This window comes from Panicum virgatum, chromosome 5K (genome assembly GCF_016808335.1).
Source record: "Panicum virgatum strain AP13 chromosome 5K, P.virgatum_v5, whole genome shotgun sequence".
Lineage (NCBI taxonomy): Eukaryota > Viridiplantae > Streptophyta > Magnoliopsida > Poales > Poaceae > Panicum > Panicum virgatum.
In genome coordinates this window covers 58731718-58748275 of record NC_053140.1, presented here as the reverse complement: position 1 = coordinate 58748275, position 16558 = coordinate 58731718, and the positions used below count along the sequence as shown (strand labels likewise).

General features: G+C 47.1%; 2 protein-coding genes across 2 annotated transcripts; both read left to right on the top strand.

The window, feature by feature from the left end:
* The first annotated feature begins 2231 nt into the window (after positions 1–2231).
* On the top strand, positions 2232–5838 carry LOC120709016 (regulatory protein viviparous-1-like). Its single transcript, XM_039994517.1, has 6 exons — positions 2232–3791; positions 3986–4078; positions 4318–4418; positions 5029–5075; positions 5179–5255; positions 5608–5838. The coding sequence occupies exons 1-6, from the start codon at positions 2232–2234 to the stop codon at positions 5836–5838; spliced, it is 2109 nt and encodes a 702-aa protein (XP_039850451.1).
* A 5000-nt stretch (positions 5839–10838) lies between these two features.
* LOC120709015 (ABC transporter B family member 26, chloroplastic-like) lies at positions 10839–15905 on the top strand. The gene is made up of 18 exons (XM_039994516.1): positions 10839–11451; positions 11551–11675; positions 12180–12222; positions 12325–12369; positions 12474–12596; positions 12684–12787; positions 12971–13025; positions 13120–13190; positions 13286–13388; positions 13532–13742; positions 13827–13900; positions 14120–14176; positions 14287–14361; positions 14489–14563; positions 14651–14932; positions 15035–15099; positions 15189–15249; positions 15382–15905. The coding sequence occupies exons 1-18, from the start codon at positions 11053–11055 to the stop codon at positions 15460–15462; spliced, it is 2049 nt and encodes a 682-aa protein (XP_039850450.1). The 5' UTR covers positions 10839–11052; the 3' UTR covers positions 15463–15905.
* Positions 15906–16558: the final 653 nt, after the last annotated feature.

Below are 16558 nucleotides of genomic sequence, written 5' to 3'. Positions count from 1 at the left end.
TTCTTTATGAAATAAGTTTCTTATTACATTTCCTCGCAAAAAAAAGTTTCTTATCACATTTTATTTTCACAACTATGTGCATATTTCAAATGCAGTCGGATATGGTGAGGTATAGGATAAGTGAGAATGCATATAATGTGCAGCATGTATCAATACACGTACAATACAAAAATCAACCACAAGAATCAATAGTATTTTTTTTTCAACGAGTAGGTGCCCACCGGTGCTTTTATTTCAATAAGACTAATTATATAGTTTACTATATAACTTTGTGATATCCTTAAGGAAACTTAGAAGCACGCATGCGAGAGTGAGTCTTGAATGAGATATTTATTGTACTTTTTTCCATAAGCCATTTGTGATTAGTTTTTAAAAAAAATGTGAGAAAATGCTAAATAAAGTACCAAACAATGCTAAAGATGAGGTAAGAGAATACACATAACACACAAATTATAAATGTCACTACAGAAAAAAACAAATGGGAATTGAAGAAAATAATCTAAAGTAGCAACGCTCCTTCTCAAGCTATCCATCCACATGTAATGTATCCATCAAGCCGAAATATTCTCATTGGTCGCTACGTGTCGTCTTATTATAGTCTCAAACACGTTAATCTTGTAAATCATGCAACCAATTATTTTTTAGATTATACATCGTTGTAACCACCACAATTTGCTAAAACTAAACCAGCTATATAAATGACTCCTCCTTTGTATAAATATGTGGTATCCATCAAATCTTGTGTCTTAACAATTCAATTCACGAAACCTAGCCATGTTTAGTTCCCAAAAGTTTTCCTATAATACCTATCACATCGAATCTTCGAACATATGCATGGAACAATAAATGCAGTTGAAAAAACAAATTTAACTGTAAACAACGAGATAAATCTTTTAAGTCTAATTAGTCCATAATCAGACATTAATTGCCAAATAACAACGAAAGTGCTACAGTACTCAAAGCTAACATGGCCCGAAAATCAAACAAATTTAAATGCACAAGAACAAGTAATCAATTATTGTGATACACAATTAACTAGTATTATACCTATCTTTCACTAAATGATTTTTGTGTTGGTGAAAATTAAAAAGTTTGTTGGTTGCAATTAATGCATAGTTATTTAGGATATCTTTTGAAATGGACAGTGAAATGAAAACCCGACCATCTGTACACACTATCTTCAAGACGTTCGTCATCTTTTGTAAATGCAGTTACGTTTAACTTCTTTAGGTGGGAAAATGCTAAAGATAATATGATACAAGGAGACAAAAGATGAAGTAAGGTGTGAGATACAATGGCTACAGATTATGTCATCTGAAGAGGAAGTTTTCAAATAAAATTAAAGGAAAGCCCCGCCCAACAACATGTGCATCCCCAAGCAAGTGCGGACGTCTTTGGGCTGCCGGTGAGCTGGCCGCTGCAAGTCTCCCATGCACGGCAACCCCGCAAGGGCTGCATCCAATAGAAGCATTCCACGTCGTCGGGGCCACCGCAAGTCCCCAAAGTACCCAACCGTGTAGGCTTCACGCAGTGCGTGTAGAGAAACTCCTCCTCCGTCGTAAGCAAAGCCTCCGCTACCCACCGCAGCTTCTAGCCGTTGGATCAGGAGGAGTCTGTATCGGACGGCCTGGAATCGTTCCAACACTCGGTCCTCAGTCGGCGCGCCGGCGACACGGACATCCTACGGCGCCGAAACAGCTACGCGCACCCTGTTTTTCCACGCGCAGACTCGCGGGCCCACGCCTCATCGATACAGCCAAACATGTGGTTTCGTCTCCGTTTCTTGAGCGGTCAAATTTAGCACGCGCCGAAGTTTTGCACCAACGTCACAAACACATTACATTGACATGTGGGCCAGCTCTCTATGGCCCACTGTCAGGGACCGGGAGCATGCACATAGAACCCTCACCTGAAATGGTTGGTTATATCTCCATGACAAATGGGCCCATCTGTTACCGGGCCCACGCGTCTGGGAGAGATGTTGATCGTGCGCCAGGGGCGAGAAGTAGGGTGGCCGAGGAGAGGCTGGCGTGGGCGGTGGAGCGCTCCCCACAGCCCCCGGCGGCCGCCACGTGTGCCACGCAGCCGCATCTCGGTTCCCTCCGCTCTCCTCTTCCCCTCATCCACCTCCTGCTTCCCCTGTTCGTCTGCTCAGTAACTGCACCCACCTCCACACCTACACAGAGAGACGGCGACACATCTCTCCTCCGTCCGTCGCCGTGTCTATCTGCATGGACGCCTCCGCCGTCTCGTCGCCACCGCACTCCCAAGAGAACCCGCCGGAGCACGGTGGCGCCCTGGGGGAGGCCCCGGCGGAGGAGATCGGTGGGGAGGCGGCGGATGACTTCCTGTTCGCCGAAGACACTTTCCCGTCCCTCCCGGACTTCCCTTGCCTCTCGTCGCCGTCCAGCTCTACGTTCTCGTCGTCGTCCTCGTCCAACTCCTCCTGCGCCTACACCAACGCGGCAGGAGGAGCTGGCGGCGGCGGCGCTGATGGCGCCGCCGGCGACCGGTCCGTGCCGGCATCGGCCGGTGAAGGGTTTGATGCGCTCGATGACATCGACCAGCTCCTCGACTTCGCGTCGCTGTCCATGCCGTGGGACTCCGAGCCAACGTTCCCCGAAGTTAGCATGATGCTGGAGGACGCCATGTTCGCGCCGCCGCATCCCGTGGGCGACGGCACACGTGAAGGTAAAGCCGTGCTGGAAGGGACTGGGGGAGAAGAGGCCTGCATGGATGCGGGGGCGGCGGGGGAGGACCTGCCGCGGTTCTTCATGGAGTGGCTCACTAGCAACCGCGAAAACATCTCGGCCGAGGATCTCCGCAGCATCCGCCTCCGCCGCTCCACCATCGAGGCCGCCGCCGCCCGGCTCGGCGGCGGGCGCCAGGGCACCATGCAGCTACTCAAGCTCATCCTTACCTGGGTGCAGAACCATCACCTCCAGAGGAAGCGCCCTCGCGACGCTTTGGAGGAGGCGGCGGGATTGCACGGCCATGGCCACAGCCAGCTCTCCAGCCCCGGGGGCAACCCCGGATATGAGTTCCCCGCCGGCGTCCAGGACATGACAGCCGGCGGCGGCACATCCTGGATGCCCTACCAGCAGCCGTTCACGCCACCTGCTTGCGGCGGCGACGCCGTCTACCAGAGCGCCGCAGGCCAATACCCTTTCCACCAGAGCTCCAGCACGAGCAGCGTGGTCGTGAGCAGCCAGCCATTCTCCCCGCCGGCGGTAGGCGACATGCACGCCGCGGGCGGTGGGAACATGGCCTGGACGCAGCCGTACGTGCCGTACCCTGGGGCTTCCATGGGCTCGTACCCTCTGCCGCCCGTCGTGCCGCAGCCGTTCTCCTCCGGATTCGGCGGGCAGTACGCCGGCGCCGGCCACCCCATGGCCCCCCAGCGCATGGCTGCCGTTGAGGCCTCGGCGACCAAGGAGGCCCGTAAGAAGCGCATGGCGAGACAGCGGCGCCTGTCCTGCCTGCAGCAGCAGCGCAGCCAGCAGCTGAACCTGGGCCAGATCCAGGTCCCCGTTCTCCAGCAGGAGCCGTCCGCTCGGTCGACGAACTCCGCGCCGGTGACGCCGGCAGCCGGTGGCTGGGGGTTCTGGTCGCCGGGCAGCCCGCAGCAGGTCCAGAACGCGCTCCCCAAGTCCAATTCCTCAAGGGCGCCGATGCAGCAGGTGCCGCGCTCACCGGAGTCGGCGCCGCCGCCGCCGCCACCGGCGAAGCCGGCGCCGGGTGCTCGGCAGGAGGAGAGCCCCCAGCGCTCGATGGCTGCAGATAAGCGGCAGGTGCTTGCATGCAGACCTTGACACCGCTATCTAGCACAAGATCTACATCAATCTCTTTCTTCTTCTGTTTGCTCCTGATAGACGCACATCGCTGTCCATGCCGTGCGATCGCGTACGGATCGACCGCGACGCGACGCGTGTTCCCCCGGAGTTCATGCGTAGATCTGATGAACATGTATGTGGTGGTCACGCAGGGGGCGAAGACGGACAAGAACCTGAGGTACCTGCTGCAGAAGGTTCTGAAGCAGAGCGACGTCGGGAGCCTCGGCCGCATCGTGCTCCCCAAAGTGAGACAGACAACGCCCTTCATGATCTACATCATATCTACCCCACTTGGGCATGCAAATCTTAAATTTCTAGATAGATCCGCAATTGTGCAGGCATGCATCCACTTGCAATTTTTTTAAAAATTAAATTGGCCTTGGATCTATGCTTTGCAAACACTTGAATCTGTTCTTCGCTTGCTGCACCGGTGGTTCGACATTTCTTCTAAAAGATGTCTCTCTTCTGTTTTGGACGATTTCAGAAGGAAGCGGAGGTTCACCTGCCGGAGCTGAAGACTAGGGATGGCATCTCCATCCCCATGGAGGACATCGGGACATCGCGCGTGTGGAACATGCGGTACAGGTGAGTGTCATTAGCCTAGGGATTTGCCGTTTTGGGATAGCCAATCGACCATGGGTGCTTAAATCCCCCCTTTTGATTATTTTTCTATAAGTCGTATTCTCTTCTATTTAATGTTTTGCAAAATTAAATTCCTAATATCTGACTCCTGTTTTTCTCTTCCTTCTTCCTTTTTTTTTTGTCTCGTTGGCTTTTCAACTCTACCCTGCCCCAACTTGCTGGGGACGGGTAGTCCTCATTTTTGTTGAAATTAAATTGTGTTCTTGGTCACTTGGGGGCAGGGAGTAGATAGCACCACACTGGCCACTGGGCCAGAAATAGTAAATGACATGAGTACTGAGATCACTGTGCGATGGTCCCTTTTCTTTCCCAATTGGGCAAGTGGGTCATATGAATATACGATGAGAATCTGGGAGCAAATAGTGGCATGCACTGCTGCTCCTCTACGTCCATTTTTGCACGCCATAAACGTGTTTCTTCCAGCTTGCTAATAACTTGTTCCAATAATGCAATACTGAGGGTCTAGGTCGTTCTTCTTTCTTAGTGGTAGTTCTGGGCAAATGTTTTCTGAAATGGACTGCTGACAATGACATGAGTGCCCCCATGCATGCAGGTTTTGGCCCAACAACAAGAGCAGAATGTATCTGTTAGAGAACACGGGTGAGTGGAAAACAAAGCATTACTTTACTTTCCATCATCTGGTCATTGCATAGCATTACGTAGTCGTCGCTTCTAAAACTTTCTTGTTTTTCTTAACTTGCAGGGGAATTTGTTCGTTCCAATGAACTTCAGGAGGGAGATTTCATAGTTATCTACTCTGATGTCAAGTCGGGCAAATATGTAATGTTCACCCTGTTTATTTATTTAACTTACTCGCCATGATTGTTTTAGATACATTGTATTCTTCCTATTACTCTGTACAAATCAAAGAAAATTCACTCTCCTCACATCCTTGGCCAAAGCAAAGTCAACTGCCTGAATAGATACAGCTGTTTTTGCATGCCACTGTTCTTATATGTGAATGGCAATTCTCAATCGAGTGGTAGCATCTTTGACATTGGTAGCGTCTTTGACATTGTTGTGCACTTAGTTTCAGCATATCGAGTGGTAGCATATTTGACCTTGCTTGTTGTGGACTTAGATTCAGCAGCATGCAGCTAATAACCTGAAACACTCTTCTGTCTATCAACAGCTGATACGGGGCGTGAAGGTTAGGCCGGCTCAGGAGCAGCAGGGCAACGGTTCCAGCTCGCTAGGCAAGCACAAGCATGGGTATCCAGGTCCAGAGAAAGCCGGTGGTGCTCCTGATGACGGCGGCGCCGACGGGACCAATAAGCCTGACGGCGGTTGCAAGGGGAGGTCCCCACAAGGTGTGCGGCGGGCTCGCCACCAGGGAGCCGCCTCCATGGCCGTCAGCATCTGAAGGGAAGGACAGCGACAGCCTCGCTCCATCCTCCGATCCACCATTGATCTGAAGTTAGCTAGTACACCTGATGATGATGACGGTCGTCACCCCGTCGTGTGTTATTAAGCATGTAGCTAGTGCGCTAGGTGATGATATTAAATCAAGTAGCCCGCCTGCTGTGACGCTAAACTGTTCATGGTTTGGTTTGTGTTGTGTTGTGTTGAACATCTGTCGTCAAGTAGTAGTCCTGTACATGGATCGTCGACATGCCTGAATTGTCGTGTCGTCGTCGTGCCATTCGGCTAACAACAAGACAGCAACAAATGCTAGAGCATCGTTTGTGTGTATGCCATGATGGTATTTGATTGGAATTGCACTATATGCATGATTAATAGTTGCAAGTGCTGAAGAGATGCAAGTGGGTATCTAATGGTGTTTTATGGGTCAATTAAATAATTAGAATGGCATGCCATTCTAGTTTATTTTTTCTCCTAAAATAATTACGCACAATGTCATTCTAGTTCATTTTATCAAAATTTTAGGTCGATCCAATAATCCAATATAAATATAGCTTGCACCCCTAATCGCAGGATACTAGGATAGCAGTGACGAGCAGAAACGTAGTAGCTAGCTACACATCTGCAAGTATACAAATATACAAAATAATGAACAATATATTTCGATAGCTACAGAGACAGTGGTAGTGATAATATTATATTATAAGCTTTGCATGGACATATGCCACCAAATACTCGTATGGTTATTCTCTCGTTGTCTGATTTTTTTTTAAAAAATAAAATAAAAACAAAAAGGGCGCGCCTGGTTGACTAGAGATCGATCATGCATGCTGCATCATCTATCATCAGTGCATCACTCAACCTGGTCGATTCCTGATGCATCCCTAGATTCTTCATCTGGACTAGACATGGGATGGGGGTGGCCTGGCATGCATGGCCGGGACTTGTTCGTGCGCATGCTTTCCCCCGTTTCGTGAGTGCTGTTGCTGCGGCGATCGACCGATCGATCGGTCCCGTGTGGCGGCGAGGCGCCAGCGGCCAGGCTGTCCGCGCCGTGGCGTCGCCATGTGCGGCGCTGGCGTGGGTAGGGAAGAGAGACACGACGGGATGGCGCGCTCCGGTTCGCCGGGGGGCGATATGATAAACTACTAGCGCGGCGCAGCCACGGCGGCTGGTCGACGGAGCTCCCTCCGGCCGCCATGTGCCGCGCGCTCAGCTTACCTTGGACGACTGACAAGCGTGGTAGGCCAAGGATTGGCGGGAATTCGTGGTGTGCTAGCTCCGTGTATATGCACGGTGATCATCATCCTTTGTTTCAAAAAAAGAAAGAAAGAAAGAAAGAAAGAATGCACGGTGATCATCGATCCCGCGCGCCCACCGGACGATCAGATGTGGCGGAGTTTGTGGTGGTTTGTTTGTGGGCTCTTTTTTCTTAGGTTTCTTTGATTTGTTTATTATTTGTTTCTCTCCTCTTTGTTTGAGAAAATACTATTGAATATCTGGAGGCTGTGGAAACAGGGGCGGATCTAAGAGGGGGCTCGAGCCCCCCCTACCCCTTGCGGAGCAGTGGATCCCCCTGAGCCCCCCCTTGATTTTTCTCGCCATTGTTGCAAGGTAGGAGGAGCTGAGATGCTGTTCTGAGGTTGAAGACGACCCTCCAGCCCCCCTACTTTAGAATCCTGGCTTCGCCCCTGTGTGGAAAGGGTTGTGATGTGTGTTCGTAAAGGATAAGGCAATGATGATGTGATCTGTTGGGTGAGCTCGCTCTGGAACCGGTGACGTGTGCTCGCGCCAACAATGAGATGCTCGGATGTACACTAGCTAAAAGAGAGCACAGCCGCAAGGTCCCGTATACATGGGTGTAGCCATTTTTAAGTGTAGGCTAGTTAGTTCTTCTTGGGAAAACAAAGCTAAGGTATATCCCTCAAGGATAACATAAGTATACACTCTTGATCGACGATATACCCTATATATGGGCCAAAGAGGTACACATTTAGAGAGCTGTTCTTCCTTCGTACTGAAATCTAAATGCATTTTGGTTTATCTTAAGTCAAATTATTTTGAACTTAACTAAATTTATAGAAAAAAATGATAATATTTTGAATGTCAAATGTGAATAATTAGATCTATTATGGAATATATTTTTATAATTTACTTATTCGATGTATACGATGTTAATATTTTTCTACATAAATTTAGTCAAATCTAAACTACTTTGATTTAGAATAAAGTAAAATGCCTTATATTACAGGGCGGAGAAAAGTACATGCAGTACTACTATTACTCTATGCAAAGTTGTATATCAGCATATGTGCACTGTATGCCAACAAGTCCCCACTTGGTCAAGCCTGGCTGATCTTGCCGTCTTGCGTAGAGATCGATCAAGAACGTACACATTACTCAGAAGTCAATGTATATTTCAGTTTCCAGACCGGAAGGGCGGGAGAGGGGCTGAATACTGGCAGTATACTTTAAATTTAATCCTAGCTCGTTTCTCTGCGGATTATCAGGAATTTTTATTGGACCTTCAGTCATGAAATTTGAAAGGTATTTCATCACCCAGACGGCCGGACGCAATTGAATCCCGGTCTCTTTGGTAGACTGTAACGTACTCTACTTCTAGCAGTCAATTCCCAAGTAACGACAGCAATGCCAAGTCTACGCGTGTACGTATGCACGTAGCGCATGCATCAGTCTAGATGACTAGATCCATTTCACGGGAACTTCTGACTAGACTTTGTTTCTGGCAAGCAATAGCCAGGGGCGGAGCCAGGAATTCCAAATGAGAGGGGCCAAACAGTCATTTGGAGGGGGCCAAAAGCTAATTAGAGGAATCATATAGTGTAATTTTGTATTTGATTAGAGATTCTAAGTTGAATTAATGGAGCATCAGGGGGGCTAGGCCCCTGCCCGCCCCCCATGTGGCTCCGCCCCTGGCAATAGCACGCTTCTTTTTTTTTTCTCTCTTGATAAGTACGCACGCATAGCATTTTTCTTATATATGGAAATCGACGGACAATTAATTTCATGGCTAAGTAAGGTAGCATAAAAAGTCAATATAAGATCTCTATACATGATGACTAGTTAGTGCTATGTCCATGTCCTGCCTTGGGGCTTTGTGAGTGTTAATGACTCGACATCCTGACTTATTATTGATTTTGTAAAATATGATCCCATTTCTTGGAACCCATCTCTCTTTTCTTTTCTTTTTTTTTGCTTGTTTGGACTTTGGATCCCATCTCTACATTGCGGCTATGCTGATATTTACATGGGCCAAGACAAAAAAAAGAGAGAGGAAAAGAACACCCACAAATTTCAAAAAAAGAAAAACTACTAGTCCACCCACCACGGCGCCAAGCGCCCAAGCCACCAACCACAAGCTATGGCCCATGGCCCTGTTGGCTTCAACGCCCGCCAACAAGGGATTTTTTTTATTTTAATCCTTTTTAATCTAATATTTTAATAATAACCCAAATAGATCTAAATTTCTAAGAACTAACTCTTTGGGTCGCGTCAAGTCCCGTGGCGCGACTCCCTGAAGGGTCACGCCACATGCTTCGGCGCGATCGAGCTGCCACCCTGGCACACGCGTGCCATCGAGTCTGACGTGGCAAGGCTGAGTCGCGCCACATGCATTGGCGCGACTGAGTCGTGCCATGCGGCGTGGCGTGACTCAGCCTAATACAAATCCACCCGGCTAGCCTTCTCTTCCTTTTTCTCCCATTCTTTTTTTCTCCACTCCCCACTCGACCCGACCTCCATGGCGCCGCCCCTCCCTCTCCTCCTCTAGTTCCACTCCATCCTCCACCCGATTCGAAGGGGAAACGAAGGAAAACCGATCCTTGAAGGTAACTCCTTCATTCTAACCAATTAGTATTTTTCTATTTCACGGATTTTTTAGGATTTGAGTTGGTTAGGCTCTGAGACGGTGGGTCCGAATCGAGGCTGTGCGCGGCCATTCTCTTGAGCGGATGTCGATTAAGGTCCCCATCTGTATGGTGCCGCCTCACAATTGCTCTCCCGTTGCATTATCGTGGCATCGGTGGTGGCAGGGGCTGGGAACTGTGCGGTGGTACCTGACGTGGCTTCTGAGTCGGGTTTGGCCGGCCGCGGTGTCCTGATTCGCTCTTCTTGATGGATACATGGATGGATCATGCATATATACCTTGTTTGCGATACCTTCTCTCTATTCCTGTCGATACCCGGCTGCTGCTGCTGCAGAGCTGCTGCAGAGGTGATCTCTCTCTGTGTGTGTGGAAAATTAGTAGGCACATCTGAACATTGATGTGCCTGGTCTCATCCCCTGGCGAGAGAGAAGGTGTGCATGTTCGCAGCAGCAGAGGATTGGGAACTGTAGGGCAAGTTTGCTGCGGTTCCGATTGGGGTTTTGTCGGGTAGTGTGAGAGCTAGCCTTGTGATTGATGGATCCTTCCCGCTCTCATTTGTTTATCTATTTGTATATGCAATCATGTCTGAATTTTCGATTACATGCTTTGCCATTGAGAATTTGAGAATGCCAGTTGTCAATTGACCCGGATATTTATATGAAAATGGACTGCTAACGAGTGGGTGAGTGGCAATGATGATGAGCCCCCCTTTAAAGGACTTGCCTCCTGCACGGGACTTGGCATGTGGCGTGACCCTTCAGTGAGTCGCGCCACGGGGTTTGGCGCGACCAAAAAGACTAGTTCTTGGAAATTTAGATCTACATGAGCTATTATTAAAATATTAAATTAAAAAGAATTAAAATAAAAAAAATTCCCAACAAGGGCGGCGGCGGCGGCGGCAACACGAGGTTCACGAACCACGACCACAGGAGAAGTCTCCCCACGTTCCCTCCTCGCGTAACCAAAGCCAATCCAAAAACCCCATAGAAATTAATCATAGCCATACAATTTCCAAAATCCAGGAAAATTCCGACACCGCGGAGCCTTGCGCAGCGCAAACACGCTCGTGGAAAATAGAAAAAGCACACAAAATTTTAAAAAACACGCAGAAAAAGACAGAGGAAATCGAGGAAGAAGAGAAAACACCGGGGCTGCCGGAGGAGGCGTCGCGGAGGCAGTGCCGCGCACGGCAACCCAACCCAGCTCAACTCCGGCGAGGACGCAACCGCGCGCGTCCCCCCCTTCCCCCCAGCTATTTGAAGTCCCACGGCCGGGAATCGGAATCCAGATCGAGCATCACACGCGAGGGGGGGTCTCGAAACTGCGGAATGCCACCACCGGCCGCGATGCTGCTGCTCAGCGCGGCACCTGGTGTTCCCTCGCTGTCGCTGGCTCTGGCCCCGAGGCGGGCGCCGCCGCGGGCCCCGAGGCAGCGGAGGCTGGCGCTGCGGCCGGTGAGGACCCGCGCCGCCGCGGCGATCGGGGGCGAGTTCGGCGGCCTCGGCCGGCGCCGCGTGGTCGTGGGAGAGTTCATCGAGCGCCTGCGGAACGTGCTGCCGGGGGGCAGCTGGTGGCGCCTCGAGGACGGCGACGAGGCCGGGGACGGGGGAGGACGCGCCGAGGGGAGCGGGACCACCGCGCTCTCAGCGCTCAGGCGGATGTGGGGGCTCGTCGCCGCCGACCGCTGGGTCATCTACGCCGGCTTCGCGTCCCTCGTCGGCGCTGCGGTAATGCGAGCCAGCCATGACCCATGACATTGACTGTCGTTTGTCGAGTTTTTGGTGTCTGTTGATGACCGTAGTGATGTGCTGTGGTTGCGATTGCAGCTTGCAGAGATCGCTATACCCCATCTCCTCGCGGCGTCCATTTTCTCTGCGCAGAATGGAGGGGCCGTGTTCTACAGAAATGCCAAGCTTCTAGTTGTCCTATGTCTGGTTTCCGGAGTGTTTAGGTTAGTTATCTTTTGTTCAGATTGTGCTCATAGTGTCCATTTTTGCAATTTTCTCTATAAAATCATACACAACTTAGCCGATTGCTCACATTTGATTGCTGAGCATAGGCATTGTTGCTTATAGCAGTACAATGTAATTACTGCAGATTGTATAGTCAGTGTACAATTCAGAAAGCTCAGGCAGTCAGCAATGTTTGGAGGAACACTCTGAAACATTTCTGTTTTTTATTAGCATAAAGTTTTGATAGAGGTGCAATGGGATAGATCACTGGGAAAATTGGACTTGAAATTATAAGATCACACTTTCCATGTAATCACACGCTCTTGTAATCTCACCTTGCTTTTCTTCTTAAATGAATCAGCAGTGCTCCTGGTTTTGTTCAGAAAAATAAGTTATACAGATCACTATGGAGATGCACATACATACACTCTCCTTGCTTTCTTCTGTGGTTTTTTTTGAGAAACAAATGAGGTTGCTTATGTAGTGGTATCCCTCATTTGCAGTGGTGTACGAAGCTGCTGTTTTGGTGTTGCAAACATGATATTGGTAAAACCATGTTAGATTCCCCATGTCCTGACAAGTTTGTTTGTTCCACACAACACTTCCATATGATCTGTCTCTAACATTCATCATCTGAAATTTTCTCAGGTCAAACGGATGAGAGAAATGCTTTTTGATTCTATTCTTTCTCAGGTAATAAAGAAAGGGAAAAAATATTGAAGCTGAAGAAAAATGGTATATGCATTTCTCGGCTCGATCGTATCATTAGGATTTTAACTGTAATCACATTGTGCTAGGATATTTCCTTTTTTGACGAAGAAACTGTTGGTGACCTGACAAGTAGGCTTGGTTCTGACTGCCAACAAGTGTCTCGTGTTATAGGAAATGACCTTAACCTGATTTCCCGCAATGTACTTCAGGTGAGAATTTGGTTTGGAGTTCTCCTATTAAACATCGCCCACCCAGTCTTTAAAAATCTCACACACCATTTCCCTAATGTATCTCAGGGTGCAGGTGCATTAATTTATCTGCTAGTCTTATCTTGGCCTCTTGGGTTGTGTACACTGCTTGTTTGTGCAACTCTATCAACAATTATGCTAGTTCATGGACGGTACAAATTTGCTTATTTGACTCAAGCTATCTGTTCATTTGCTCTAGTTTCATTTTACTCCATTCTTTGTGCTGCTAGAGTGGTGCATTTTTGAAAAGGCATGTGAGAGAAATTTATTTGTTGGTTTGCATCTTTGGTGCATATGAAAGAACTTGGCCCATCACATTACTACTTGATTGGTAGGTTTCAGAAAAGAGCAGCAAAATTCGCACAGGAGTTCACTGCAAGCGCCAATAATGTAAGATTTTGTTATCATGCAAATATGCCATTTCTAAAGCTAAATCCATTTTCCACCCTACACATTAATTGGCTTTTACGTTAATTTAAATCAGGTTGCTCAAGAGGTGATAACTTTGGTTAGGACAGCGCGGGTGTATGGAACAGAAAAACATGAGTTTGAAAGGTAATTTCTATACTTTTCCCCTCATGTCTCCTAAGGTCCATTATGCTAGCACTTTTCTTGTATGATTAATATCTTGTACTGTGAGTCTTTACTAGGTATGCAAAGTGGCTCGATAAGCTATATGATGTAAGCTTTCGGCAGACAGTGGCTTATGGAGGCTGGAGCCTGAGCTTGAACTATCTATACCATTCTACTCAGGTATCTCCGCTGTTCCTGTTGTTCAGAAATCATTAAACATCATAGTAACTTGAAAAAAAATCTGATGGTGTTAAAGTCTGAGTCCGGTATCGACACTGCCTTACACTACTGATGAAGTGCTCTTGCAAATAAGCTTCGCGTAGGTCATCGGAGTGGTGATTGGAGGACTAGCTATCATGTCTGGGAAGTTAACTGCTGAGCAGTTGACAAAATTCACACTCTATGCTGAATGGCTAATTTTGTCCACATGGTGGATTGGAGACAACTGGTCCTCCCTTATGCAATCTGTTGGAGCAAGTGAAAAAGTTTTCCGTTTGATGGATCTCCTGCCTAGCAAGCAGCTTAGCTCCAAAGGCAAGAAAAATGTGTGCATGACTGTAAATTTATTTTCGTTGGAAGCGTGACTATTAGGTAATGTGAAGCTTTTCATCATCGCAGGACTCAAGTTAGAGAAATTGGGAGGGAGAATTCAGTATGCTGATGTATCATTTTCATATCCATCAAGACCTACGGTATGCTTAGTTGCTTACACTGAAGTTTTTTATGCGTTCTCTGTTTATGACTGCTGTTCACATACTGGTGCTTCTGACGTTAACATCTTATATTGGGAAAAAAATGAAGGGGGATTTTTTTTTTGGAAGGATAAACTTTCAAGTATGGTTTGTTTTGAATTTTTTTGGTGGTAACCAAACCATGTGGCCCTTAATTTATGAATCTCTTTTTCTCAACAGGTACCAATTTTGGGAAGATTGAATCTAACGCTGAATCCAAATGAAGTAGTTGCAATTGTATGGACTTACATAACATAGTTTATTTTTTCTTTTTGTAGAAGTGAACTCTCACAAATTGTGCAATTTTTGATGTATTAGTCACTGTGTTTATGTGATGATCTTGATAGGTTGGTCTCAGCGGAAGTGGCAAGAGTACTATAGTCAATTTACTGCTTCGATTATACGAGCCTACAAATGGGCAAGTAAGCTTTTTCACACCCAAACAGATTGTGGTATCAGCTTTTTCACACCCAAACAGCTGTCCTTTGGGACCTTGCTGTTTTTATAGTATAAATATCTCACACTCGAAAGCCTGGTGTGTTGGTGCAGATATTAGTTGATGGTGTCCCACTCACTGAACTTGATATCAGATGGTTCAGAGAAAGAATTGGTTTTGTTGGACAGGTTCAGAGTTAATCAAATCATCATACATTGTGCTACCACCTGGAACTTATGGTGTACTAAACAATCGTCTATACTTGGTATATGCAGGAACCACGCTTATTCAGAATGGATATTAGCTCTAATATTAAATATGGTTGCCCAAGAGAAGTCAGTCATGAAGAAGTGGTGTGGGCTGCAAAGCAGGCCTATGCTCACGATTTCATAATGTCTCTGCCCGGTGGTTATAACACCATTGTTGATGATGCTCTTCTTAGTGGTGGTCAAAAACAACGTGTTGCTATTGCCAGGGCCCTTCTGAGACACCCATCTATCTTACTACTTGATGAAGCTACTAGTGCGCTCGATGCTGAGAGTGAACATTATGTGAAGGTGAGCACTTCCTGAAGAACTTGAATGTATGCTAACTTCTGCACCAAATAGTGTATTATAATTGATTCATGCTTATGGTATCTTGATACTTTGTCTTACTAGAGTGTCATCACAAAAGTTAGTCGTGACTCGAGGACTAAAAGATCTGTGGTCATCATAGCACACAGGTAATGTTTACTTGGCACAGAAGTGTTTGCTATCTTGATTTTTGGACGCATCAAATAATTGGGGTATTGGTCCTTTTTTTCCTGTTTAGGCTATCTACAATTCAAACAGCTGACAGAATTATAGTGATGGAAAATGGTAATATTGTGGAGGTATGTTTTAATGCTGTGTCATTACTTCAGCGTGCAAATTCATAGCACCGTTGTGATCTTTTGAAGATAAATGGTCCCATGATTATTGGCAGCAACCTAAAATATCATATTTTGGTTTGTATGGTATTACAGGATGGTAAACACAGTGAACTTATTGAGAAGAATGGTTTATATTCAAGACTAGCCAGGCGACAAAATGACAACCTCGAGTAGCCCTGAAATCACAGAAGGTGGTTTACTCCACGCCTTTTTTTCAGTGGATTGACAGGTAGTGAGGGTCGACTGTCATCGGTGTATTCTTTACAAGGACTGACCTGGACCGGGGAGCTCGAATAAATTTGCACTGTTTTCCCCATGGACCAAAAGCAGTTTGCTACTAATCAAGCTAAACCATAATGGTTTTCCCCACGAAGAGATGCTAGACAGTAAACATCTAGATCGACATTACGGAGAGCAGGCTTATAAGAATCCAGTAGTTTGTAAAGAAACCTGTCCACTAATTTTTCATCGGATCCAGCATGTAACTACAAGTGTATAGGCATATTAATCTTTGTCTTATTTTACACATGGAGAAAATGCTCCAATTTTGACGATGTTACCTCAGTTATGAATTTCAAGTAATGTGACTCAACGTGCATATGCTGCCATTCGCTTAATATCGTGCTAGCCTGCATTTTATTTTATGATGACGATTCGTGTCCTCTGGTCGGTTGGTCCTGCTGATAGTCCGTCTCCAAAAAGGTGTCCAGCTGCCTAGTCGGTTGCTTCGGTCGACCAATAGGATTCTGCAGTCTGCACCAGTGAGCTCCCTGTCGCTCACTACAGCATCCTGCCGTGTGTCGTGGAATAGCTGGCTCTTGCATATCGTGCCACCGTGCGAATACTCTAATCGATAATGCCCGTATGCACCCTGTGTCAGTCCTATGCCCTGTGTTGCCCATTTCTTTCTTCATATGGTAGTGTAATCTGAGTGAGCGAATGACTGCTATGAGTATAAGGTAATAACGCGCTGCTAAATTATGGTCGAACCCAACTGCAAACTGCCATGACAATCTTTTTATTCATTCGTTCATCCATTCATTTTTGCATTGTAACTGTGGCAGGTGCTTAGGCCAGTCTCAATGGGAGTTTCATGCAGGATTTTATGACCTCAGGCGAGCTAAATTATGGTCGAACCCAACTGCAAACTGCCATGACAATCTTTTTATTCATTCGTTCATCCATTCGTTTTTGCATTGCACGTGCGGCAGGTGCTTAGGCGAGAATGTCAGAATGGAAATCTTTGAGAAAACAGGCCATGTGCCTCAGA